Genomic DNA, 27,662 nt, shown 5'->3' with positions numbered 1-27,662 from the left:
ACCATTTATTCCTACCCTTTGTTTCCTGTCTTTTAACCAGTTCTCAATCCATGAAAGGACCTTCCCTCTTATCCCATGAGGCAGATGCTATGTGGCACTGCCCCTTTGAAATGCCTCAGACTCTGCAGCTGACCCCTGGCACTGTGCAGCGCTGATGTTTTGAAACGGCGAGGCAGCATTTCAAAGGGGCAGCCCGACCCTATTGACCAATTGAATAGTTGATGCGACTACTACTCAATTAGTCAATTACATGAGACACAACATCCTCAGTAGCAATGTCTTACAATAGCAGTTTCTTACACGTTAGCAGTTTCTTACAATCCAGTGTATCAGTAACTGCTACCAGGAGCAGATTCCTACAAGGAGCAGTTCTACACAAAGAACTGTAGGGAAGTGCTCCCTGTAGGACTGTGCTACCTCCAGCAGCAATGTCTTACAGGAGCAGTTCCTTAGGAGGGTAGGAATCAGACAGTGCCAGGGGTAGCACATTCCTACAAGGGAGCAGCTCTCTGCAGCCCAGCAGCCGGGGCATGCTTACTTAGGGGGATGGCATAGGGGTGCTTCTGCACCCTTCGCACCTCTCCCCCTCTCCGTAGGGCCTATCCCTGGAGTCCCGTTAAGCACGAGGATTTGCTGTCAGCCTCTGGGGCCAGCGAGCCGCTAGTCACACAGCTCAGCGCCGCTGGCAGTTTCCTCTCGGCCCCACACAGCTCTGCCCCCTCCCGCCCAGACCCGGAGGCGCTGGGCGGGACAAGTAAGGCGGCGCCTCCAGGGCTCCGGGACCTGATATAGGAAAGCGCCTTCCTCTGACTGCTGCCGCCTGCCTGCGCAGCGCTGCCCTGCCCCGCGAGGTAAGTCTCGCGCCGCTGGGCTGTCTGCAGAGAGCAGCGCCCGGGGACCCCGGGCAGGTGAGAGATGCGGGGCGGGGGGCTAAGCAGCTGCGCTCCTTGCGGGAGGAGAGGGAGATCCGGGTCGCGGGAGATCAGTCCTCCCGCGGCCAGCAAGCTCCGGCGGGTCGGGCTTAGTGCTTTGACTGTAACAGCTGCCCAAGTGAAAACAAGTTGCAAGGGGTTTGGAGCAGTGATCTTGTTCGTAGGAGCCTCCGTCCTCCTTTCCTGCCCTAGCAGCAGTTCCCTCCTCTCCGGTCTGCGTGTGTGCAGTCAGCTTCCTACACACATCATTTGATAGACTCTGAGTCAGGAGTGGGCACTCATTTTTGCAAGGGGGGGCACTTAATGAATTTTGCTACGTGGTCACTGGCTGGCTTCCTCCCCAAAGGGGCGGGGCCTAGAGCAGAAAGGGCAGAGTTGGGGACTAGCCTCCCCCCGGAGATATCTGGGGTCCAAGACGTTAAACACAGAAAAGGGCGTGGGGCTTCTACCACCTTACCTGGGTACTGCTGGGATTGTGGCAGATATTTAAAAGGCTTGTGGCTCTGGCCCCTGCTGGGGTAGCACCATGAGCCATTAAAATAGTATGCAGCTGCCTGAGCCACCCTCAGTGGCATGGGTAGCAGGATATAAATAGAAAGCAGCCAGAGGTAGCCTGCCAACTGGATCAACGTGTTAGGCGGGCCAGACCTTGCCCATCCCTGCTCTGTGGTGCCACAGGACTACTCCTTGCAGTTTGCCTTAAACTAGGGAACCTGCTAAAGTTCCCCTTCTTTTGACAGGGGCTGGTGTGTAGGGGAATGAAGTAGGGCAGGTGGAACTCACTGTTGTTTGTATAGACAGAGGCTGATTCTCATATCCTTACTGGATTTCAAAATAATGTAAACTCTTAAGTTTGTGCTCATGAAAGCTTTAAAACTTAAGTGCCTTGAGATCCGTTGCCTTCTAATTACTGGGCAGATGCAGCACAGGAAGTAATATTACATGTTGGCTGTGTCTAGACTGGCCAGTTTTTCCGGAAAATCAGCCACTTTTGCGGAAAAACTTGCCAGCTGTCTACACTGGCCGCTTGAATTTCCACAAAAGCACTGACTTCCTACTGTAAGAAATCAGTGCTTCTTATGGAAATACTATGCTGCTCCCGTTCAGGCAAAAGTCCTTCTGCGCAACGCTTTTGCGCAAAAGGGCCAGTGTAGACAGCTCAGATTTGTTTTCTGCAAAAAAGCCCCAATCGCAAAAATGGCGATCGGGGCTTTTTTGTGGAAAAGCATCTGCCAATCTAGACGCTCTTTTCCGAAAATGCTTTTAATGGAAAACTTTTCCATTAAAAGCATTTCCGGAAAATCATGCCAGTCTAGACTTAGCCTTAGTCTTCTTAATCTATTCAGATCTTAGCCAGTCTAGTGTAGGGATGTAAAGTCCTGTTTAATTGATTTAACCCATTAAAACAATTATTTTTAACTAGTTAACTGATTAAGGGTAGGTGGTCTTCCCCCTACCATGGACAGGAGTGGCTCTGGGCAGAGTGGAGCCTCCTTCTCTCCCCCCATCCCATGGCCCACAGCAAGCCCCCTGGGGCTGGAGCTGTTTCAGCCCCCGTTCCCTCACCATAACTGGTACGTCTCACCCATGGAAAGGTGAGGCTTACTGGTTAACCATTCACTAGGGATGTTAGATAACATTTATTTTAGTAATGATGATCAGTTACACACTTATTAAAATGCTCCTTGGGGGTAGGGATGGCCAGTCAGTGCACTCCCATCTCCCGGCCCCACTCCTGGGAAGCCTCTTGCCATCCCATGCTGCTGCCTCTGTAGAGTCAGTGTGCAAGGGGAGCTGGTTTAAAAATCCTCCTGCTTTTCTGTGCTGCTGCCTCTGATACAGGAGATTCCACAGAGCAGCCTCTACCCACGGTGAGCCCAGGTCCGCCATGGACGGAGGCCGCTCCGCGGCAGCAGCCTCTGTCCACAGGGGGCCTGAGCTCCTCACAGATAGGGGCTGCTCAGGCATCCTGCCTCCGCCCTGCTGTGTTGCTGTCTCTGATATGGAGGCAGCAGTGGGCGGGGGGAGTACCTGGATCCACGGTACTGGAGCTAGGGGGGAGCCAGCTTTTAAGCCGGTTCCCCCCACCCCCAAGCACCAGCTCCCACCTGTCCTCATCCCCTGCTGCCTCTGTTGGAGGTAGCAAGGGGAGCAGGTGGCTCCACGGCACTGGCATGTATAGAAAGCCAGCTTAAAAGCCGGCTCCCACCTGTCCTCCCCCACACTGCTGCCTCTGATGGAGAGACAGCAGCGGGGCGGGGGGGGGGGGGAAGGCGAAGCAGCTAGAGTCCCACCAGCAACAGCTCCTGCTCGCCCCCTTGCTGCTTCAGATACAGTTATCAGTTAATCGTCTAAGCCAGTGTTTCTCAACCTTTTTTTATAAAGTACCCCTTTAAAAAAAGAAGTACCCCCAGTACCTACAGTTTACAGACACACCATTTTTTTTGCTACCATTGCAACACATTTGTTTAAACAACTTAATCATAGCCGGGTGCACAATTAAATTTTTGGGTGTAAAAAGTACAAAAATAATAAAGCACTGTAAAACTTAAAACAAAAATTCAGTTTTCTCCAAATTTCAGTTGTGTGGACGTACACTCCCCCCCCAGACTTCTCTCGAGTACCTCATGGGTACTTGTACCACTGGTTGAGAAACACTGATCTAAACAACTATATGCTAACATTCCTACCATTCACATCCCTAGTCTACTGATGGTACCAGTAGCATGGTGATGCTTTTACTGTTGATGATGTTGATGTTTTACTGTTTTACTGTTGATGATGCTTTTACTGTTGTGGGTGCTGATCAATTTAAAAACTTACTGAAACCACTGTTATGCTTGAAGAACTACCAATGGGATTATGGTGGGTAGTCAGCTGAATAGAGTGCCCTATGTGATACTGTGCCCAAAAGATCTAATGCAATCCCCGGACGTGTAAGCAGGGAAACCTCGAGTCAGAAGAGCGGAGAGGTTGTCTTCCCTTTATATTTGGTGCTGGCTCAACCATTGCCGGAATGCTGTGTCTAGTTTTGGTGTCCACAATTCAAGAAGATCTTGATAAATTGGGGAGAGTTCAGAGGAGGGCAATGAGAATGATTAAAGGACTAGAAAATCTGACTTAAACTCACTGTGCTCAGTCTCTTTAACTTAACAAGGAGGAAGTTAAGGCATGACTTGATTACAGTCTGTAAATGGAACAAATACTTAATAATGGGCACTTTAATCTAGAAAAGAAAGGTACAACATAATCCGGTAACAGGAAGCGGAACTTAAAGAAATTCAGGATGAAAAGAAGGTGTGATTTTTCTTTTAACAATGAGAGTAAATAAGCATTGGAACAATTTAACAAGAGTGGTGGTGGATTCTCCATTACAGGCAGTCCCCGGGTTACGTACAAGATAGGGACTGTAGGTTTGTTCTTAAGTTGAATCTGTATGTAAGTCGGAACTGGCGTCCAGATTCAGCCGCTGCTGAAACTGATCAGTTTCAACAGTGGCTGAATCTGGACGCCAGTTCTGACTTACATACAGATTCAACTTAAGAACCCCAGGCATCCCCAAGTCAGCTGCTGCTGAAACTGATCAGCGGCTGATTCCAGGAAGCCCGGGGCAGGGGCTTCCTGTAGTCAGCTACTGGTCATTTTCAGCAGCTGCTGACTAGGGGACACCTGGGGCAGAGCAGCTGGGGTGCTGCTGGGTTGGTCCAGTGGTACCCAGAGCGGCGCTACGGGACCAACCGGCAGCGCCCCAGCTGCTGTAACACAGGCGTCCGGAGCAAAGCCGCGGAGCACGGGGACAGCGGGACAGCCCAGACGCGCCGTGGCTATCCTGCTGCCCTCGGGCTCCGTGGCTTTGCTCTGCTCTGCTCCCCGTCCCCCAGGTCTGCAGACCAGGGGGAGGGGGAGCAGAGTAGAGCAGAGCGGTGGAACGCGCGGCCAGCTGACAGCCCAGACGCGTCTGGGCTGTCAGCTGGCCGCGTGCTCCGCTCTGCTTCCCCCCCCCCCATGGTTTGCAGACCAGGGGGAGGGGGAGCAGAGCGGAGCAGAGCAGAGCGGCAGAACGCGCGGCCAGCTGACAGCCCAGACGCATCTGGGCTGTCAGCTGGCCGCGTGCTCCGCTCTCCCCCCCCCCCAGCTCCCCCCCCCCCTGCAGATCAGGGGGAGGGGGACCAGAGCGGAGCAGAGCAGAGCGGCGGAACGCGCGGCCAGCTGACAGCCCAGACGCGTCTGGGCTGTCAGCTGGCTGCGCGTTCCGCCGCTCTGCTCTGCTCTGCTCCGCTCTGCTCCCCCTCCCCCTGGTCTGCAGACGGGGGGAGCAGACCGGAGCGCGCGGCCAGCTGACAGCCCAGACGCGTCTGGGCTGTCAGCTGGCCTTGCGTTCCGCCGCTGCTTTGCTTCCTCTCCCTGGTCTGCTCGAGACCAGGGAGAGGAAGTGCCCCGTTCGTAACTGCGGATCCGACGTAAGTCGGATCCGCGTAACTCGGGGACTGCCTGTATTGACCATTTTAAAATGAAGACATGCCGTAGTCTAGGAATTATTATAGGGATATTCTGTGTTATAGAGGACCTCAGACTAGATAATCACAGAGTAAAAAATGGTCCCTTCTGGCCTTGGAATCTATGAATCTATGTAACCATTTTTTACTCTAACTCCGCTTCGCAGATCTGAACTGGAGAGTGATTATGGAAGAGGGGCTGTGTCTCTCAATGGCTATCCCCTAAATCACTTGTTTCCAGTGTTTGCACTGATCCCCTTTGTTGCCCTTTTGTGTCCTTGGAAATCTTGCTGAAAAAGTCAGGAAGAGGATTCCAATATGTATGGTTGATGTACACTTACTGTGCAGCTGTCGACAAGTCCCTTATTCCAAGTCTCAATTCCCCCTTGGTAAAATGGGAATAATAGCACTTTCCTACCTTTATACGTATGTAATAAAGTTTATATTACATACTTGATGCAAAGTTACTTACTTTTAGTATGTTAAAAATTCTGAGCCTCTCAGATATTACGATGATGGGAACCTTAAAAGTACCTCAGAGATTCTTGGGTGCTGTATTTACCACCCTTTTTCATTACAAAGTATAGCAGTGTTTTTAATAGGGACATTTTAAAATATCTTGGATGCCAAATATGGTGGGAAGTAAGTAACTTTGCATCAAGTATGTAATATAAACTTTAAAAACAACATTCCCTGCATTTGCCACTAGTACAAAAGGTTCTTAAAACTTGTTGAAAATTTCACTTTGATTAAAGGAAGTCTTTTTTTGTTTTTCCTCACAGATATGCATTCTTCTTAAAATGACATTATCTTGAAATTAAACACTAAGAAGTTCATCATTATTCCGGACTGAAGAAGGCCCCTAAGTAAAAATGCCCATCAGCGTAACTTTGTGTTTTACTCGCATATTCCTAATCATGTGTTGTGTGATACTTGGGCCATCCCTAAGTCATGATTGTTCTCTAGAGAAGATGGAAAATGTCGTAATCGATATGAAGCTCTCTCTCTCAAAAGGCATCAAAGGAACTGAGCCAATATATACACCAACTCAGGAAGCTTGTATTAATGTTTGCTGCTTAGAAAAAAACATATCGGGTAAACTTATGCTCCCTTGTTCTCTGTTCTTCTCTATGATTGCTTATGACATGCTTGTAATGAGCTGGGGTAGAATGAGCTGGTCTCAGCCCTCAAAGGGTAAGAACCAGGACATTGTATATTTCCTTTCTTCTGTCAGCACTGAAGGGGAATCTCTCTCTCCTTTCACACCAAAACTAATAAGACATTGTCAATATTAGTCTGCTTTGCTTAATCTGTTGGCCAGGGACATAAACCCTTAGGCTACGTCTACATTGCCCAGTCTTGTGCAAGAACATATGCAAATTCATCGCTGCACCTCATTTGCATACTTAATGAGCTGCCATTTTGCACTAGGGGCTTTTGCGCAAGAGCCGTTCTGCTGCTTATTTTCAGGAAGAACGGCTCTTGCGCAAGAGCTCCTTCTTGCACAAAAACCCCTTGTGCAAAAATGGTGACTCATTAAGTATGCAAATGATGAGGCACAGCGATATTCATCATCACACCTCATTTGCATATATTCTTGCGCAAGACTGGGCAATGTAGACGTAGCCTTAGTGATTAAGTCCTAGCAATGTTCGGTAGTCTGAACCATTATTGTGTATATCTTGAACTCTAGGCATGTACAATAGTTTTAAGCCCTTCCCCCTCAGCCCTACCGTTCACTCCAGTATGTAGAAGCCATAACTTTGTTAGTCCAGTAGAGAGCACGGGAAGAAACAATGAATTTTTTCATGTTACATTTGAGTAGCTAAAAATAAAAGGCTCACAGTCTTCTGGGAACTTTGCTCTCTATCAAACCTTAAAAGCAGAATGAACTATAGCTGGGGATAGCAGTGTTAACAGAGAATCAAAAAGTGGAAACAGGAAGCTGCGGAGATGGAGAAATCTTCTCTGAGGCATTCAAAGAAATAAGGAGGTTTTCACATTTATTGGATGCCTTTGAGACAAACGCTCATATGAAAAATGGTGTCCCAAAATCTGGTCTGAGGGCAACAGCTCCTTGGTAGGAATCCCAGCAGATGGGGGAGGGTGAAGGTTAGCCTACTATTTCTTTTAGACCTTCTGGGCTGATAGAAGGAGGGGCAACATCTTGCAGATTGGTCTTTGACTTGTAGGTATCTAGTAAATTAAAATATATGTAATATATAATATTAATCCCCTCACGATCTTTCCTGCAGAATATGATATAGTCATTCTTTTCCCTTCATACTAATCTGGAGGATTTTAGTCATGTTGAACAGGGTGCATTACTGTACAAGAGGCGGATACAACACTTCTTGCTGCTAAAGTATATAATATTATCTTTTTTAGGAGACAGGCCGTGTAACTTGATGATTTTTGATGCTGGAAGGGTAAGCAAGCATTCAAACTGCTACCTATTTTACTGCCCTAGTAAGGAAGCTTGTCCAATGAAACCGGCAAAAGGATTTGTGAGCTACACGATAAACAGAGGTAAACAATACTAATATTAACTGGTTATTGACTTCTCTTATCCTCTTATGTATCTTATAGGTGTGTGTTTGCAGTAGAACCACTGAGAAATGTTTTGATGTATCAATAACAAATTGAAAACCATCAGCTGAAAATTGTGGTTTTGAAATGCTGACATAGTGCTGCCTGGGAGTTATAGTTTAGGGGGCCTTAGATCCATACTTCTTTTTGGGCCTGGCTCCTCATGTGGACTTTGTCTCCCATGATTCACCCAGATTCTCCCCATCCACCTTTGTTAGACTTCAATATCTTTTATATTCTCTCCATCTTTAAAAAAATAAAACAAGCCTACTGTGTCAGTCCGTGACAATGTGAGGCATAGTTAATTTGAATGTGTTAGGAAATTATGTCTTCTCACCAGTCTTTCATATGTATGCTTTCTGCTTAGACTGTAAGCCCTTTAAGCCAGAGATTTATTCCTAAATAATGCAGTTTGTATGTGCTTACAAAGCTTCTTCCACTTTGACACATTCTATGTGTTTAGGAGAAATTCCCTATCGATGTATTGAATATTACTGAAAGTGGTAAAAATTCTAGCTCTCTTATAGCACTTTATGTGTTTGAATGGCTAATATGGTGGTTGAGAGGCATATTAATATCTAGGTATAGAAAGCACTGTACAAATATTAGTCTTCATAACATCTCTGTCAGGTTAACAAGTCCATGCAAGTAGTAATATTCCTCTTTTTTTGGTATAGAAACTGAAGCAAAGATGCAGAGAGACTTCCCAAGGCCAAACGGCATGTCAGTAGCAAAGTTTAGAGAAGGCTTAGAACTCAGGAACTTCTTGTCCTCTGTCATGTGCTATGCACTTCTTGGTGCTCAGACATTCGTTGTAGTAAGGTCAGCTATTAAGATGGAGCAAACTGACCACAATATACTTTTTTGCAGTGAGTGGTAGCCATGTCAGCCCTAGCATATTAGAGGGACAAGATGGGCAAAGTAATGAAGAAGAGCACGGTGTAATTTGAAGACTTGTCTCTTTCACTGATAGAAGCTGATCCATTATTAAAGGATATCATCTCATATACCTTGTCTCTCAAAATATACTTCAATATTGGCACCGTATCTGACTAAATGCTTCAAATAACAAATTGACAATTAAACTCCCTTGTGAGAGCACAGTCCACTCTATGGGTACGTCTAGACTGCAAGCTTCTTTCGAAAGAGAGCATCCACACCTCAAAACCGGATTGAAAAAGCATGGACGCTCTCTTGAAAAAAAGCTCTGATTGCTATTCACAGAATGGCTACCAGGGCACCTGTGCTTTTTTTGACTGCCTCTTCTTTCAAAAAATGCTCCTGTTCTGGGTCCACACACACCTTTTTTCGAAAGAGCTCTTTTGAAAAAAGCGTTCTTCCTTGTAATTTGAAGTTTACCAATGTCGAAAACCCCCCTGCCTTCTTTCGATTTAATTTAGAAAGAACGCAATTGCAGTGTGGATGCAGGTGAAGTTTTTTCGAAAAAAGGGCATTTTTTTCAAAAAAACAATGTAGTCTAGACATACCCTTTATGGTGGTTTCAGTATGGCCCATCTTGCAGAGAACATGAACATTTGTTAAAAATATACTGATGTTTTTGCTCTTTCTGCAGCGTCTACTAAAGGTTGATCTTACCGAAGAGGTAATTTTCCCCTGGAAATGAATTGGTTTGTGAGGGAAGGATGCTTTCTAGCAAGTTCATCAGCGAAACTTTTTCAGGAAATGTCAGCGTGCATTTGCTGTGATAACACCAGGAAAAGGAACAAGTGACTTAAACTTCTAGGCTACACCTACATTGCGCTTTCTTGAGCAAGAACATATGCAAATGAACCACCATTTTGCACAAGGGGCTTTTGCGCAAGAGCCGATCTGCTGCTTATTTTCAGCAGTGTAGACTTCTCCTTCTTGCGCAAAAGTCCCTTGTGCAAAATGGTGGCTCATGAAGTATGCAAATGAGGCACGGCAATATTCATCGCTGCACCTCATTTGCATACGTTCTTGTGCAAGAAAGCGCAATGTAGACGTAGCCTAAGGTGCAAAACCAGAAGAGTCAAAGTAATTCATTTATTTTCTAACTTTTATCAAACATCTCCTCCTCTTTTTTTTTCTCCCTCAGGATTATGTAGAGGATTGAAGGAAGGAAGGGAGCATGGGACTGTGCTGGATTCTTGATTTGCCAAAGTGCAATTTCTGAGTTATGTCCATTTGTTCCAAAGAGGATGGAGAGAGGCTGTTCTCAGTAGTGATGGATGGCAGAACAAGGAGCAATGGTCTCAAGTTACAGTGGGAGAGGTCTAGGTTGGAGATTAGGAAAAACTGTTTCACTAGGAGGATGGTGAAGTACTGGAATGGGTTACCTAGGGTCCAGGGAGATGGTGAAATCTCTATCCCTAGTGGTTTTTAAGACCCAGCTTGACAAAGCCCTGGCTGGGATGATTTAGTTAGGATTGGTCCTGCTTTGGGCATAGGGCTGGACTCGATGATTTCCTGAGGTCTCTTCTAGCCCTAGGATTTGTTTTTATGACTCCTGTTACTAATGAATTATGTAAATAAGGTATGTGTGTTTGTTTGCTTAAACTTACATTTCTGATTAGGGATGTGAAGGTTTAACCATGTAAACTGTTAACCAATAAGCTTGTAGGTTCCCTGGGGCAAAGGAGGAGGAACCTACAAGGAACCCTCATGAAAGAGGGGGAAGTTTGGACTCTGGGGACCACACCCCAAACTTAAGGACTCTACCTAGGTGAAAGGCCGGGATTCTAAGGCCTGGGGCAAAAGTGGCAGGGAGCTGCACCCCTTTCCCCCTCCTAAATCAGGGTCCTAACTATTTGGTCTCCTCGCTGCCATGGAGACCTGGCCACAGCGCAGTTTTTTGTTTGCTTACAAATGTCAATACTTACAGGGAGTACTGTGAATAAGGGTGAAGCACCACACCCAATGATAAATCCAGCTGTCTACTGGATGATGATAATGTGAACACAAGAGCTGTGCCAGTTAAGGAGTCTTCCCAAGAACTACTACTCACCCAAAGTGTTAAGTGTCTTTTTTTGGGGGGGGAGAGAGAATGGGCACCAGGCATGGCCCCACCCACACTCTGCCTCCAGAACTCCTGCTGTAGGCATACTGAGGCGGAGTGTTGCTGCCCCAGAGCCATGCCTTCCCTGTGCTCCAGGGCCGGGGAGGCGTGGGCCGTGTACCCTCCGCCCTCCCTGGTGCTCTGAAGCCCGGGAGGCCGAGGTGCACATGCTTGGTGCACTGACACCTCCTCCCCCCCTGTGGTGGGGGGCAGGGCCTCAGCAGAAGAGGCAGGGCTGTAGATAGGGCAGGCGGCCTGCCTCCCCCAGCCTTACCTTCACCGACTACCCACATGGGGGGCAGGTTGGTATAGAGTCTGTATACGGCATCTTAACATAATGGAACCTTTGTCAGTGGTGTAAGTTTGTATGCAACTTTTATCTTGCCAAACTGTGCGGCTATGTCTACACTGGCATGAATTTCCGAAAATGCTTTTAACGGAAAAGTTTTCTGTTAAAAGCATTTTCGGAAAAGCGCGTCTAGATTGGCAGGATGCTTTTCCACAAAAGCCCTTTTTGCGGAAAAGCATCCGTGGCCAATCTAGACGTGGTTTTCCGCAAAAAAGCCCCGATCACCATTTTCGCGATTGGGGCTTTTTTGCGGAAAACCGTACTATGCTGTCTATACTGGCCCTTTTGGGCAAAAGTCTTTCGGAAAAAGACTTTTCCCCGAACGGGAGCAGCATAGTTTTTCCAGAAAAGCACTGATGATTTTACATGAGATCGTCAGTGCTTTTCTGGAAATTCAAGTGGCCAGTGTAGACAGCTGGCAAGTTTTTCCGGAAAAGCTGCTGATTTTCCAGAAAAACTTGCCAGTCTAGACACAGCCTGCATGTTTTGCTATCAGACTCCAGGTAATAGTTGTGACAGAGTTGCTATGCACTGTGCTGCTTAGAAACTGATTAAATTTAAACTTCAGGGGAGAGGATGAACATTTTATTTTGCTGCTTGTGGTGGACCCTCCCCCTTACTTCTAACAGCACTGAAACACTGCCTTTAACCAGTTAAATGGGATTTATATATTCCTACTTCAAGTTTGTGTTCCGCCACAGACTTCTTGTGAGACCTTTTGCCAGTCACTTAATCTTTCTGTGCTTCTGTATGGCTGTGTCTAAACTACATCCCTTTTTCGGTAAAGGGATGTAAATTAGGCATGTTGATATTGCAAATGAAGCCGGGATTTAAATATCCTGCGCTTCATTTGCATAATGGCGGCTAAAATTTTTTTTTTTTAACGGGGCTTCACCGAAAAAGGGATGTAGTTTAGACACAGCCGAAAATTCAGATCAAGGTAGAGGTTGAACCTTTCTAGTTCAGAACTCTATGGTCCAGAAATGTCTGTCATCCATAATGATTTTAGTTAGCTGGATGTCCACTTTTCATGGGTGCAGCCAAGTTTCCTGCGGTCCCATAAAGTTTGTTAATAGCCACCAGTCCTGGCTCCCAGTGTTCTGTGCTGTTATTTATCTCTGATTTACCACTAAATGTCTTCTACCAGTTCAGGAATCAGTAGAAGTGTGAGTAATGCTACTCAACAATATTGACCTCCCTGGGCCCAGAAAATTCTCGGGTTCAGAACCAGTCATGTCCTGAGGGTGCTGGACAAGTGTGGTTTAACCTGTACTGCTCTATCTCACAGGATAAGCACATTGTGGGGATAATAACATTTAAAAATTGTGAGGTGTCCAATAGGGATCTTATAAGTATCTTATCTATACACAAAGTTGACAAATACATGTGGTGACTTGGTAACTTCAGCTTCTCTGGTCTGCAGAGACCAAGAATTTTTTTTGAAGATGACTGGCCTGATTCTTCATTGCCTTTCCCCTCTGTACAATCATTTAAACATGTGCAATATAAGGGTAAAACACTCGCAAATCAGAAGATTGCTTTGCACAGAGGTAAATGCTTACCTACGGGGTAAGACTATGAAGAATTTGGACTGATGCTTTTCGGCTTGGAGATGGAGTATCAATTTGTGCTATGGCAACTGTCATTTTAAATTGCATATTGCTGAACACTTGATTGATTTTTTTTTTTTAAAGAAGAGAAAAACCATGATGCCCCAGACAGATTAGTGGTTTCTTTTCAGGGCAGGTCTCTTTTGTGATTCTCTATTAGAGTCAGAGGAAGCATTTGATTACTAAAGTGGGCTGAATAATGTAATTTCAATATTTTCTGTCTGTTTCTAGGTGTACACATTGTGGACTCGCAGCTTGCAGATTACAACACAAAGGGAAACCCTCTTTCTTCACAAGCAGCTCACTTTGACCTTCCCAATCAGGCAGGCCTGCGGAATCATACAGCTGCTTTGCAGCAATCAGTTACGTCTCCGATGTCTGAACGCAGGGATTATACAGAGGAACATTTAGATAAAATTGAATTACGCACACAGGTTCCCGAAGACCAAGAGAAAAAACACCCTGAGGCCTTAGATACTTTCCTAAAACATAAAATAACCAGCCTAATGCCTACAAGGACTGCTCATACTTTTCAGCTTAGCACCTCCAGTCCACCGTTTACCACTCTGCCTACTACCACCAGTCCTGTATTCAAAACCACAACCGCTAACACTCAGGTTCCTACCAGCACTGCCTTGACCACAACTGATCACATGATCACACATTCCAGAACCGCTACAGAATCTGCAAGGCTGAGAACATCTACCACCGCTATCAAGCCAATCGCCGCCTCTGCAGATAGCACTAGCAGCATCAGACTCTTTTCTTTGTCAGTTGTTGCTTTGCTCAGTAAGAATTCCTCAGCTTCCTTTCAAACTATGCAGCAGGATAACAGGCAACGGGATGCAGAAGGCTATCTATTAGATGATGTGCCAAAAACCAAGCCTGTCCCTCAGTCTGGTGACAAAAGTGGCCTCATAGCAGCTCTACTTTTTGGAATGGTGTTTTTGCTATTAGTTATTGCGCTAATAGGCAGAAGAATGTCCCAGTCTCTTCAGAGAAGACGTTATACTAGGCTAGACTACTTGATCAATGGAATGTATGCTGACGTGTGAGGGGAGGGAAAGTAAAACAGTACATTGATAAGAAATGCAGTCTTTGTTAGCAGCCGTAGCCTGAAACAGAATTGCAGCACTCAAATCCTTGAAGAGGGTGGGAAAGGGGTAGGCAGCTGTTGATGTGTTCCTCTTCTCCCCAAAAGAGTATATATACTGAATTGTGGAGTAACATTCATTTAATTGCTAACTCCCAAAATAAACAAACACTAAGCTTACCAGAGAACTTTAGATTTAAAATAAAAGATCAAGATCCTAATGTAATATTCTGTGCCTTGATTAGTTGTGTCCAAAACTTATTTTGTGTATCTGAACAGTCCATCCTTGTATTGTTACTATATTTTAAAAAAAATGCCAACCAGTGTGTAAACACTACTATTTACATGACAATCCTATTTAATACACTGCCTCATACTTTTTGAGGGTCATTCAGAACTTCATTATGTAAGAATAAAGGTTGCCACACACAAACATACTTGATATAAAAATCAAGGAAATGAAAGATTAATAAACCTAACACCGCATGTCTTCTATTCGCTGACCTTTGGTGGCAAGCTGCCACCATCCAAATGCAAAAACCCCTTAAAGCCAGGAAGAAGCACTTGGGGACTTCTCCTTGTGGGGTAACCCCAAGCCCTTTAACCTTCCCTTATAGGAGAGCTTGGAAACAAACTAATATCTCAATACTGACCATCAGTTCAGGCACTTGAACACAGACCCTTTTGCCGTCTAGGACAGGGATACTATACAGTGGGTGCAAAACTGGTTGCGTAACCATTCCCAGGCTATGTCTACACTGCACTGCTCTTCTGGAAAAAGCTACGCAAATTGCAAACTGCAATTTGTGTAGCTTTTTTCGCTCCTTTTTTTGGAAGAGGCTTTTACATTTGGCCCATTTGCACTGGGTCAAATGTTGGAAAAAAACCCTTTTTCGGAACATCCCTTTGTCCTCGTAAAACGAGGTTTACAGAGATGCTGAAAAAGCGCGTCTGCTCTTCTGAAAAAAAAATTGGAAGAGCAGATGCGTTCCCTGGACACAGCAGAGTTTTTTCAGGATACGTCCAGTATCCTGGAAAAATTCTGTAGTATCAACATAGCCCCAGAGAGTTGCTATCAATGGTTCACAGTCATGCTGGAAGGGCATAACAAGTGGGGTTCCGCAGGGATCAGTTTTGGGACCAGTTCTGTTCAGTATCTTCAACAATTTGGATAATAGCACAGAGCAGCGGTTCCCAACCAGCGGTCTATGGCCCGCTGTCAGGCCACGGACCTCTGGCTGCCAGCCTGCAGCAGCTCTGAGGGGGGGGGTCAGGGCTGGGGTACACCGCTCCCATGGCGACTGTTGGGAGAGGTGTGTCCTTCCCCGCCTCTCAGCCCACCAGAGCCAAGCAGAGGTGGGGTCTCCCGGCTGCAGAAGAGCACTTTGCTGTGCAGTGGAAGGGCTCTGCGGAGCCTGGCACAGAAGCCTTAGAGTAGCCGTGACCTGAGCAGCAGTGCTCAGCTGGCAGCTGGGAGGCAGTGCAGGGTTGGGGCGGGGGGTAGGCACTGAGGGCTCCGGGGGAACTTCTAGTGCTAGGGGGCTCTAAGAGGTGGGGGGCTGGCACTGGAGGGGTCTGAGGGTTAAGTTAATACTGGGGGGCTTTGGGAGCAGGGCTAATACTAGGGAGCTCTAAGGGCCAGGAGGTGCTAAGAGATGGGGTTGACACTGGAGGGCACTGGGGGTGGGGCTAGTAATGGGGAGCTCTGGGGGCAGGGCTGGTACTGGGGAGCTTTGGGGACAGAGCTAATATTGGGGGCTGGCACTGAGAAGGGCCCTGGGGGGTTGGGTGCAGTGGGGCTCTGGAAACAGGAGACTGACACTTGGGGGGGGGGTCTAGTGAGAGCTCTAAGGGACAAAGGGGGGATCGTCACAAGGGTTATAATTCACAATTATCTAGACAAACTGGAGAAATGGTCTGAGGTAAATAGGATGACATTCAATAAGGACAAATGCAAAGGGCTTCATTTAGGAAGGAACAATCTGTGGCACACACATACAAAATGGGAAATGACTATTGAGGAAGGAGCCCTGCAGAAGGGGATATAGGGTCATAGTGCATCACAAACTAAATATGAGTCAACAGTGTGACATTTAGCACACATGATTCTGGGATGCATTAACAGGAGTGTTGTGAGCTAGTCACAAGAAGTCATTCTTCCACTCTACTCTGTGCTGACTAGGCCTCAACTGGAGTATTGTTCCCAGTTCTGGGCACCACATTTCAGGAAAGATGTGTATGAAATGGAGAAGATCCACATCTTTCCTCAAATGTGATGAGCAACAAAGAGAAGAACAACAAAAATTATTAATAAAAAATGACCTATGAGGGAAGACTGAAAGAATTGGGTTTGTTTAGTCTGGAAAAGAGAAGACTGAGAGGGGACATAACTGCTTTCAAGTACCTAAAAGGTTGATGCAAGGAGGAGGGAGAAAAATTATCCTCCTTAACGTCTGATGATAGCACAAGAAACAATGGGCTTAAATTGCAGCAAGGAAGGTTTAGGTTGGACATTAAGGAAAACTTTCTAACTGTCAGAGTGGTTAAACACTGGGGCGGCAGGGTATGTACACCCTGTCACGGGTGAGGGTGTTCAGGGGTGCATATGCTGCCTGGTCGACTGCAAGGTCATCAGCAGTTGCTACAGTGTGTAAAGACCCATCTGCGGTCTAGGGTAGTTGAGCTTAGTGGCTCAAGTCAATAATGCTGTCCCTTCTCTCAGGACAGTACAGTCAGAGTCCATGAGTAGCCCTTACTTCAGGGCAGTATGGCCTAAGGGCTGGAGTCAGTAGGTAGCCCCTTATCCCAGGGCAGTACAAAAAGTCAGTAAGTAGCCTCAACCCCTCGGCAGTATGGCCTACTGCCAGAGTTTGTAAGCAGCCCTTGTCACAGGGCAATGTGGCCTCAGGGACAGAGTCAGTAGGCAGCCCTTTTCTCAGGGCAGTATGGCCTCGTGGCCAGAGTCTATAAGCAGCCTTTGTCTCAGGGCAGTGTGGCCTAAGGGCCAGAGTCAGTAGACTTGAGGGTCAGAGACCTAGTAGGGGTACACAGGCCCACCCTGCTCCACCAGGTCCCAATTCAGGGCACTGTGAGCAGCAGATCAGTATGTCACTCCCTCAGCAGGGAATCTGGCCAAAATATGCCAAGTGTACCTGGGTGGGAGAGGCCACTCCTGCACCATCCCTGGGTGACTTTCTACTGGTGCTGGTGGGGCAACATCCCATGTAGCAGTTGAGTCTCCCTATGCCCCAGCAGCGGCTTCTCCCTGGGGCTCCACTGGGGCTGTGTAGCAGCAGTCTCCTAGTCCTTCACTTCTCATTGGCTGGGGATCCTGGTCCTTCACTGGCCCATGCAGACTGAGCTGCTTTCTTTCCTTTTATCCTGCCCCAGCACTTGGAGCATGCCCAGTCTGGTAGAAGGGGCAGGACTTCCTCTGCCCTCAAGGTTTTTAACCCTCCTTCTCTAGTGAGGGGCATGCACACCCTGTTACAACTGAAATAAATTGCCTAGGGAGGTTGTAGAATCTTCATCACTGGAGATTTTTAAGAGCAGGTTAGATAGACATCCATCAGGGATGGTCTACATCAGTGGTGGGCAATAAAATGGTGGCGGTTCGACAGGGTTAGCCCATGGTGGGCCTCCACTATTATGTTTGCCTGTATTTCCGCAGGTACTGGCAATCACAGCTCCTGTTAGCTGCAGATCGCCATTCCCAGCCAATGGGAGTGGCAGGAAGTAGCACAGGCTAGGACATCGTTTCTCCCATTGGCTGGGACCAGCATTCTGAGGCCAATGAGAGCTGTGATCCCCCATACATGCAAAGCTGCAGTTAATTTTGCTGTGGGGGCCTGCCAGGGGCTAACACTAACAGATCAAATCTGGCCTGTGGTCGGTATTTGCGCATCCCTGGTCCAGATGGTGCTTGGTTCTATCATGAATGCAGGGGACTGGACTCAATGACCTCTCAAGGTTCCTTCCAGTTCTACTATTCTATGATTCTATGATCATCAATAAAGAAAAATAATTCATTAAAAAGTATATATATGGAATTATTTCTTAGGCTGTGTGTGAAATTTTGTGCTTGCAGTGATGGGTTTTTTGTTTTGTTTTGTTTTGTTTTTTGAGGAGGTGAAATTAAACTGGAGGAATACAAAAATTGGTTCCTTAAAGTAAATGTCTTAAAGCATTCATCTTTAATTTTAACTCACACTAACACACAGAGAGAATTACCTTAGCCCTCTCTCGCCGCAGCAGCTTGGGGCCAGGTGAGATGCACCTCTCCATGGCTGCTGCATCTCCAACAGGCACAGCTTGGGGACTCTGCCCCCACAGTCTCCATCCAGAGTGAGGAATGCAGCAAACTGTGTCCTTTTCCCTCCTTTCCTGATGAAGGCGAAAAGCCAGCAATGTTCTTATATGAATCCATGGAAGGGGAGTCCCAGACTGTGGAGGTGCACCTCCAGCCAGCCCCCACACCTGTCTGGTGATTCTGTCTCTTTTCTGTAGGGTTTTCTGAGATGCAATCACATACCAGGCACATCTCATTTTCCTGACACAACCAAACCCTTATTTTTCTGGAGCTTCGGGGCGGGGGGGGGGGGGGGGGGGGGGTAGCCGAGTTAGTCTGTTACAGAAAAAAACAACAAATGGTCCGGTAGCACTTTATAGACTAACAAAACATGTAGATGGCATCATGAGCTTTCGTGGGCAAAACACACTTCTTCCGATGACCTGAAGATCTGAAGAAGTGGGCTGTACCCATGAAAGCTCATGATACCTTATTTTTCTGTAAGTTATGATAAGAGAAAGTTGAATACCGAATTTGGTGGTCCTAGCTCCTACCTTTTAGGAGGAGTTCTTGAACAGACAGACAGACAAACTCTCTCAAATATGTAGTAGACTAGCCAATTAGCCCATTATAAAACAGGATTTTCAGGTCTCTCCTCCACGTCGGCCTTCTCTCCTGAGCCTCCAGTTTCTCGCTCCGTCTCTCTCTCTCTCTCCTCCTCCTCCTGCCTCCCCCTCTTTCTCTCTCAGCTCTCCTCCGCCTGCTGCCTCTCCCTCTTTCTCTTCTCCTCCCTCTCCTGCCTCTCACTCTCTCTTTCTCTTATCCACCCCTCCTGCCTCTCACTTGGCGGACTGTGGAGCCCAAACAGCCACTTGCGCCACTTGCTCCCCTGCAGCGGCCCGGCTCAGCGGTGCAGAAGTCAGCAGAGCGCCACGGCAGGAGGCGAAGGACGTGACTCAGGCAACAGCGCTGCCCAGAGGGAACAGCCAGGGAGGCAACAGCGCCGCCCAGAGGGAACAGCCAGCATTTCAGTGTAACAGAGTCTCAGACACTGGGCTACTATATATATGATTAGAGTATGATAAATGAAAGATATTAGAGGGAAAGCAGCATCTCAATTTTATCAGCTCACTTTGTGAAGTTGACAACACTTTGCAATCAATTTACTTTTCCATTATTTCTATGAAACTCTGACCAAGAAAAATGGGGGGAAACATTTTTGGAAAATGGGTTTGTGAAATGATAAATATAGGCAGAGGAACATGGGAGAAGTAATAGTGCCTGAAACCACTCCTAATTTCCTTGATAAGCTGGCTGACTAGATTTGAAGTTGACTATATTCCTTTTAAAAGGATAGTCAGGATTTGTGGGAAGTCTTCAATGTGATCTGTGTCAGCAGACCTTGTTAATACATAATACATGTTTAGTCTAATAATAATCCCCATTTGCATATCTCTTAGTGCCAGACAATTTACTCATATACTATGCTGTGGAAAGACATTAGCTTTCACTGTCAGAGCCAGACAGAGGTTCCCTTTTACCTCACTTGCTGGAGCTGCTGTCTATACTGATGTTCACAATGTAAGTCTCTACACTGTATAGCAAGGAGGCTGTTGGAGGCAAGCGGGGAGGGGGTGTTCATTGGGGTAGCCTTCCCTTTGAAGGAAGCTGCTGGTTGGCAGACACAGTTTGCATTATTCAAGGTTGCCATGGGCCTAAGTGGTAGTTTTAATAGAACTAAAAATACATCTTAAAAAACTGCATTTAAATAATATGGTAAACAGATATTTGATGTTTTAACAGTAGAAGCATAGGAATAAGCTGGCAGTGATCCATTTCATAAGGAAATAGAGTTGAGATGTGAACATCTACAAGAAGCTGAACAAGTTATTTTAAAAAGTTTTAGTTTCTAAAACTGCTCCCAATCTACCAGATTCATTTTGTTCCAAGTACAAAAGAGACATCATTGAATAACTTGTATGGATCATGTGTCTATTTCTATAACATTGTGAAGCTCCATCTGACCACTAGAGGGCAACATCAGTTTAGTAAATTGTTTAATGAATTTAAAAATGTTAATACTTCATGGGTGAGAGAGGATTTGCTTTACACACATTTTAACTACACAAACAACTTTTTGTTCTAAGGCATGTGCATTTTTCAAACTTAAACTTAGTTTATTTTTCGGGATACCAGAAAGGGTAAATGTGTTGAGCAGAGCAGCTATAAAAATCCATTATGTTTATATTGTGCTTTTTCATCATAAGTTTTTTATGGACTACTTTCTTTTTGCACTGCATGCTTATAAAATATAACATGTCCCTCCTACCTCTTATTATGAAATTGCCAGTCTGCAACACACTTCAGCAGATAATTTAAAGGAATGAACAGATCAGGTAGCAGTAGAAGACAGTGAGAAAATAAGTGGGATTTGTCTACAATATACATAATTTTAATATAGGAAAACAATACCAGAACCATATGAAGACTTATCAACCAATACAATATGATGATCTGTCTACTTCTGGGATTCTTTAGCATATTTCAGGTTGTGTGGTAGCAGAATGTCAAAAACTGATTGACTTGAATTACATCAGAAATGTTATTCAAGTCACCATGAGTGTTTCACATTCATTTTTTTATTATGCAAAACATACATATGAGGCGCAAAAATCATCAAGTTACATATACTAGCACACAGGTGTTGTAAGGTGCCATGTAAAAAGGCAAATATAAAACTTACTTGTGTGACAACCAGTGCAAATAATCACAGCTATGCCCCATGTTCACTACACTCACCACACCCCCTTTCTCTGGCCACTTTTGCTTTCCAGGCCAGAGAGTGTGAAAGTATGGTGACATCATTCTGTTCCCCGGCAGAATTTTTTTTTTATATATTGAGACAGATTATACTCCAGAGCTGTCTGTTTGGGGGCAGGGAAACTACTCTTCAAACTATTGGGTGTTCAGTATTGTATGTTTTCATAGGCTAGCAATTCAGCTGCTCATAATTTCAGTATGACCTTGTGCCAAGTATGAAACTTTGGTAGTTTAGCAAAATTGCTGCATAATAAGAAAATTCCAATCACCAACTAAAAAGAGTCTCTAATGACATGGAAAAGCAATCAGAAAGCTCTTGGTTCACTTTTTCTCTAATCTGAAATATTGAGCCTGATGCATACACCAGATATCAGTGATGTGAAGGACTCCCCTCCCCCTCCCATCTAGAAAGAATGATCAGTGGTATTAACATATCAGTGTTCCTGACATTGATGGCACCTCTTAGAGCATGAAATGCAGGCCCTTCAAGACACTTGTGACCATGGCACTGCTAGAGTTGGCTGACACTTTCTGAGTACTCTTCCTTGCATAAGGGTAGTCTTTCTCATCCCCCAGTATGTAGCCAGTTACTCTGGGAAAACCAGCATTTTTCATCTCCCCAAAGCTCTGCATCTACCTTCGAAGGCATGTTCCTCTATGTGCAAATGAATCTGTGTTGTGTGCCCTTTCTGGTGTTGATCTTCCACTATATTGTCTCCAGTTCACATTCTTGGAGCATGCTGGAAGTTCTTTTTTCTAGGTCCTCCTTTTCAACCTGTAGGATGTCATTGTCTATAGAAAATCTCTAGCTCACCCTTGAGAAAAGGAGCTGTATATCATGTAATTCATAAGAATATTAATATGCAGACCGTAAAATCAGGTGCAGCCATTCATCATAATTCCCACTACTATGTTCTTAATTAATAATCTGGATTAAATATTCTTTTCTATAATATACTGTATTATCCTCTGTAAAGTAATATATTGCTTCCGGAAGAAAAAAGATTTAAAGCTAGCAAGTTAAAACCATTGTTTCATTGTCCCCCTCCCCTTTAATTTTTTGTGATGCCATTGACTTCAGTGGCATTATTCTATATTTATGCTGCTGTAAATGAGTGGGTAGTCGGGCCAAGTGTGAACACATAAACAGGTTACTTTGCTCACCTAACTTTTTTCCCCTTTTATTCATAGAAAATTGACAATTGATATGTAGAAAAAATCCTTAGGTAGTAGTTGTTTAATCTTATGCACTCAGGATTTCCTTAAAAGGAAATGAGCAGGAAAGTAAAATTCTTTGCTGTTCATCATAGATTGTGAGCTAGATTCTGTAACCAGTTTCCTCATGCACAATCCCGAAGAAGCCAAGCTCTGTGTTAAGGATAGGTACAGGTTGAACCTCTGTAGTCCAGAACTCTCTAGTCCAGAAAAACCCATTGTCTGGAATGATTTTAGTTTGCCAGCCGGATGTCCACTTTTCATGGGTGTAGCCAAGTTTCTCACAGTCCCATAAAGTTTATTTACAGCCACCAGTCCTGGTTCTCAGTGATCTGTGCTGTTATTTAGCTCTAATTTACCACTAAATATCCTTTACCAGCCCAGTAAGTAGTGGAAGTGTTGATAATGCTGCTAGACAATATCGACCTCTGATGGTCTGGAAAATTCTCTGGTTCGGAACCGGTCAGGTCCTGAGGGTTCCAGACTAGAGAGGTTCAACCTGTGCTTCTTGGTAGGTCTGGAGTGATTCAGATGCTATGGAACTCTGTTTAACCTGACTGAAAGATCTATTGAGCTTGGCACAGTAAGATATTTATTATGAGCTGCATGACTTTTAGAGTCATTCTGTTTTACTTTGTCTCTACAGGAATTACTGACTCACTGATTTTTAGCAGATTAGGAGTGATATCCTTAATGTTAGTGAGCAGCCAAAGATGCAGTCTGTCTCTGTCAAATACATATAATACCTGTATGTAATTTTGATATTTTTTACTTTGCAGTGGCACCTGATAACAGAGAAACAGCTTTTTTTCTGTGCCTATTCCAACTAAACAGTGGTGAGCAAATTCTTTGATGGAACCTGTCCACAGTTGTATATTTTATAATGTTTTTCAGGGCCTTCTAACTAACTACTTTCATGCTTTCGCAAGGTTCTGTGGTCTGTTCTGGTGTTAGGGAGGTGTAGAAGAACCTTAATTTAGGGCATTCCGACTGAACAGCATTAGGAAAATCATTTGGTGAATGTTTTGAGTGAATTTTCCTAGTTGCTCTTAAATGTGCCTATTGTTTCCATCTACATCCAACTCCCATTGACACTAATTAAATTCTCTTCTGGTATCAAGAGTAGTTAGGGATAAGATGGCCCTTGTATCGAAATAGCTGATGTGCTGCTCTTTCTTTGTGTATGCATCTTCCATTTATGTCAGTGGGAGTTTCACGTGCTGATAATTCATGGCCCTATGCTAAGTCCCTGCACTGAGTGTCATAACTTTTCAAAACAATTTCCTTAAGAAGGACATGATTTCTGAAACCAGAAATTAATTTTTTGGAAGAGTCCAAAGACAATCTTCCCAACTGTTTCTGATTATCCAACCAGGGCTGCATTTCTCTTATTTTGTTTCACGGCATGAAATAAATCCTTCAGATGCATTTTATTTTTTCATACTCCAGTAACTCAGTCACTGGGTTTGAAAGACGTTCAGATTTGCCACATGCTATATGTTGTTCTGATTGAGGACTGTTTGTTTGGAAAAGAGTCAAAATAATTGGCTGTGAAGTATAGTTATAATGGCCAAATCTTGTTTGAACCTGAATTTGTTGTCTCAAATTCAGTGGCTGTATCCAATTTACAGAAAAAAACGACCCTAACTAGTTATTGCATAATCTTGTGAATAGTCTCTCAGTTTGTGTGAGATGTTGTTCTTTATGGGTCTTTCATGTTTTGAATATTGGTAGAGATAGACAATACCAAAAGGAGAAAAGGACTTGGATCACAGAGCTTTAAAATATAGGTCTTCTGAAATTAAAGCTATATTTAATGAATAGAGTTAATGGATAATTTACATGTGAGAGGATGATGGGGTGCAGAGCATCTTCTACTCCCACTAAAGTCAAGAGGAATTAAGGATGTTTTACTTCTCCAGGAATAACCCTCAGAATTCCGCTGTGCTGTGCTCCTGGTCCCCGACTGGGGGACTCTACAGCCACCCTGCCTTTTCTCCGGAGTGTCCCCTTGTCCCCCTCTTCCTCATTCCTCCCTGAGCTTCAGAACTGAGCTATTTGTGGTACTCCAAAAGCTCTGGGAGAACAGGAGTGAGGAGTTGCTGAGCGTGGGCCTGGCTTTTCCCCCATTAGTGCATCAGCCCAGGATCACCAACAGGGACGCCAGACCACAGACAGTGCCAGAACTCGGAAGTTCGGACTACAGAGGTCCAACCTATACAATGCTCACCTACTCAAGAACACCGGATATAGAAGAAGGGAGCAAATGTAACCACCACAGGTGGATTTGAACCTGGGACCTCAGCATAAGAGCCTCTACCCTTTGAGCTAAAAGCCAGATTATAGCCCATTCTGTAGATGTCTCTTGTTCTTATCTGTTGCTATGGTCTAAGTGCCACTGCATGAGACGGTGAACCACACTAGCACTACGGCTACACCACAAGCTTTTTCCATAACAAGAAATGCAAATTGAGCTTCATTTGCATATGTCATGCTCTCATTTGCATTTTCTCTTCTGATCCTTTTTGTGGAAAAGGTTTGTGTGCAAAAAGGCACAGTCTACACAGCATTTTTTGTGCAAAAAACCTCTTCTGCAAAAAGGATCGGAAGAGAAAATGCAAATGAGAGTGCGACATGTGCAAATGAGTGCCTCATTTGCATCTCCTCTTCCAGAAAAAGCTTGTGTAGGTGCGTGGGTTACACAAGCACATGCCTTAATATTTTTTAACTGAAGCAAGTTTGGAGTGTATGATATGTGTATATGTGAGGGGTAGGCAATGTGCAATGATTGAATAAAATAAATTTTGTGTGACATTTCACTCATACTTTTTTTTCTCTGTTAAAGAGGTCTGGTCTGGGCCTTCCGTTTTTTCTTAACATAACCCTGTGGAACTTAACAGTTTTTGGTTAATGAATTATTACTACAGTGCGCCACAGGAATCCTATAGCTTCAACAACTATTTTTGGCAATTTCAAGTGTCAAGATTCATAAGCCACCCATGAATATGTGGCTTTGAATCTGAACCTTTTTTTTTCTTTTGGAGCTTTGCTTAAAAAAAAGTTTGGGGGAAAAATAGCATTTTAAATGTATTGTTCAAAGAAAAGATCTTTTAATATGCCAAGATTAAACGGGGATTTTGTTCTGTGTAAGCTCTTTTCAGATCATTCTAAAGGTATTAGATTTTTCACAATTGTAGTAAGGAAAAATTAGTACAAGTTGCATTTACTGCAGAGCCCTGATACTGAAAAAGGCATTGGAAGGGGCTTTATGAGTCAGGGCTATTCAGGACATATTACTCTCTTTTGAATTACAAGGACTCATGTGACCAAGTAAGAAGAAAACAGAATCTATATATTCCAAACTGAATGCACTAATTCTGTATTAATACCTTTATAGCATGGGTGACTGTTATAATTAATACCTTTTAGGGTCTTTATTATTGCCTTCTCTGTTACTTGTCTTTGTTTTACCCCCAGCTGTACTTGAACAGTCTTCATCAATGCCCAGCACTGTAAGGAAATTATTCAAAGAAACTAATGGACATAGAAAAACAGCAAATGAGTCTTCAACCATATATAATTGCTTCTCCCGCCCTCTCATCTTACAAAGAATGAGTTCCAGGCTGTAAAACAGTAGAAATCATTATATACATAATCACTGCAAACTTAAGGGCCCAGATTAATTCCTGGTGCAACTCCCTTTGAAGTCAGTGTGTCAGTTTATACCAAGGCTGAATTTGTGTGTCTAACTTTTTTCTCTTCTTCCCTTATGGCAGGGGTGGGCAATAATTTTTAAAGGGGGGGGGGCACTTTTAAAAAAAAAAAATTGAAGTGGTCCAGGCTGCCCGGAAGGGGCGGAGCCTTGGATGGAAGGAGTGTGACCTTTAAATAGCAGAAGTTAAAAGGGCTCATGACTCCCCTGCAGCTCCCAGGCATCACATTAGCAGGGGACAGGAGCTGCAAGCCTTTCAATTCCTGCGATTTAAAGGGCTCGCTGTTCCGGGCCTTGCTGCTGGCGTGTCGCTTGGGAGCCGGGGACACACGAGTCCTTTCAATTGATTTTATTTAAAAGGCTTGCGCCTTCCCCGTAGCTGTTGCCTGACAGCCGCAAGGAAGGCATGAGCCCTTTCAATAGAACCAGTGGAAAAGGCTCATGCATCCTGGCTCCCAGGCAACACATTAGCGAGCATGGCCAGGAACTGCCTTGTGGGCCGGATAAAAGAGCTAAGTGGGCTGGATCCAGCCCACTGACAGGTTGTTGCCCAACCCCGCCTTATGGCAATGAAGAGACATAGGTTGTTATGGTACCTCCTGCTGCCAAGTTGTGAGGGGAAAATGCAAGTCTCAGTTTCCATTTCACTCAGCAAGGTTCCGATATAGAACTCAGTAGAAGGCTTGTTTGTAGAATAAGGAACAAAGGCCCAAAATTATGCCAGTTAAACAAGAGTTTTCCTTACTAACACTTTCAAGATGTGGTCAACAATATTTTTAAACTTTATCTTTATCATCAGCATTTTGAGTAGGTGCTGTTTTGTAAAAACAGGGGAAAAAAGTTTTAAGGAATTTGCCTTAATGGAACAAATATGAGGTGGCATATAGCCACAATGTACACACAAGCATTTTATAAGCCTAAGATAAACTGGGGACATATGTTTTCTATAAGCTGCCCTTGCAGGACCTGGGACACACCAAAATATATTAAATAAAACCTATTTGTGTTCAGTAGCAGTGGTCACTGGGCATTGCCAAGAGTATAAACTTGTCTTATACAAATCCCTCTAATGCTGATGGAAGTTCATTGAGAATGCGCCATGATTCTTTGATTGTTATGAACAGCTCAAATATGAAAAGCTTCAAAATATCCTCTTTATTGTCATCCTGCCTCACAGTCTAAGCAGAGATGGACTGTATGAAATGTGAGGCACTGCAGATAATAGTGTTGGTGAACCAGTAGTGGCCATGCTTATTTTCGGTAAATCTGTATTGAACCAATGATGCAGCTTGATTTTAGGAGGTCCTGCCATGCTATCCTATAGATGCAGAATGGATGTAAAAAGCCCAAGCCTCTTAGGAGAAACTGCCCCTGAAAGTCATAGAAATTTTCTTGAGACTAGGTAAGATTTCAGTCCTAGTGTCCTGGATGAATTCCAGTTTCAGTGATTATGTTCTGATTAGCTATATTCCCTCTGCAATTTGAACTGGTAAAATATTTCTCTTTTTCTTGTCCTAAACA

At 44.6% G+C, this 27,662-nt stretch overlaps 1 protein-coding gene across 2 annotated transcripts; it reads left to right on the top strand.

Moving 5' to 3' along the window:
* Positions 1-746: 746 nt before the first annotated feature.
* On the top strand, positions 747-14,327 carry MANSC1 (MANSC domain containing 1). 2 transcript variants are annotated; one of them, XM_006115486.5, is made up of 4 exons: positions 747-851; positions 6,211-6,523; positions 7,817-7,957; positions 13,245-14,327. In XM_006115486.5, exons 2-4 carry the CDS (start codon positions 6,301-6,303, stop codon positions 14,066-14,068), a joined length of 1,188 nt encoding a protein of 395 aa, XP_006115548.3. In that variant the 5' UTR covers positions 747-851; positions 6,211-6,300; the 3' UTR covers positions 14,069-14,327. The 2 variants fall into 2 exon arrangements, with proteins under 2 accessions (XP_006115548.3, XP_006115549.3); XM_006115487.4 differs by having other exon boundaries at positions 788-908.
* The last annotated feature ends 13,335 nt before the right edge of the window (positions 14,328-27,662 follow it).

Source organism: Pelodiscus sinensis, chromosome 1, assembly GCF_052426305.1.
Source record: "Pelodiscus sinensis isolate ZL-2025 chromosome 1, ASM5242630v1, whole genome shotgun sequence".
Classification (NCBI taxonomy): Eukaryota; Metazoa; Chordata; order Testudines; family Trionychidae; genus Pelodiscus; species Pelodiscus sinensis.
Note: the sequence above shows the minus strand (reverse complement) of the source record. Positions and strands in the feature narration are given on the sequence as shown.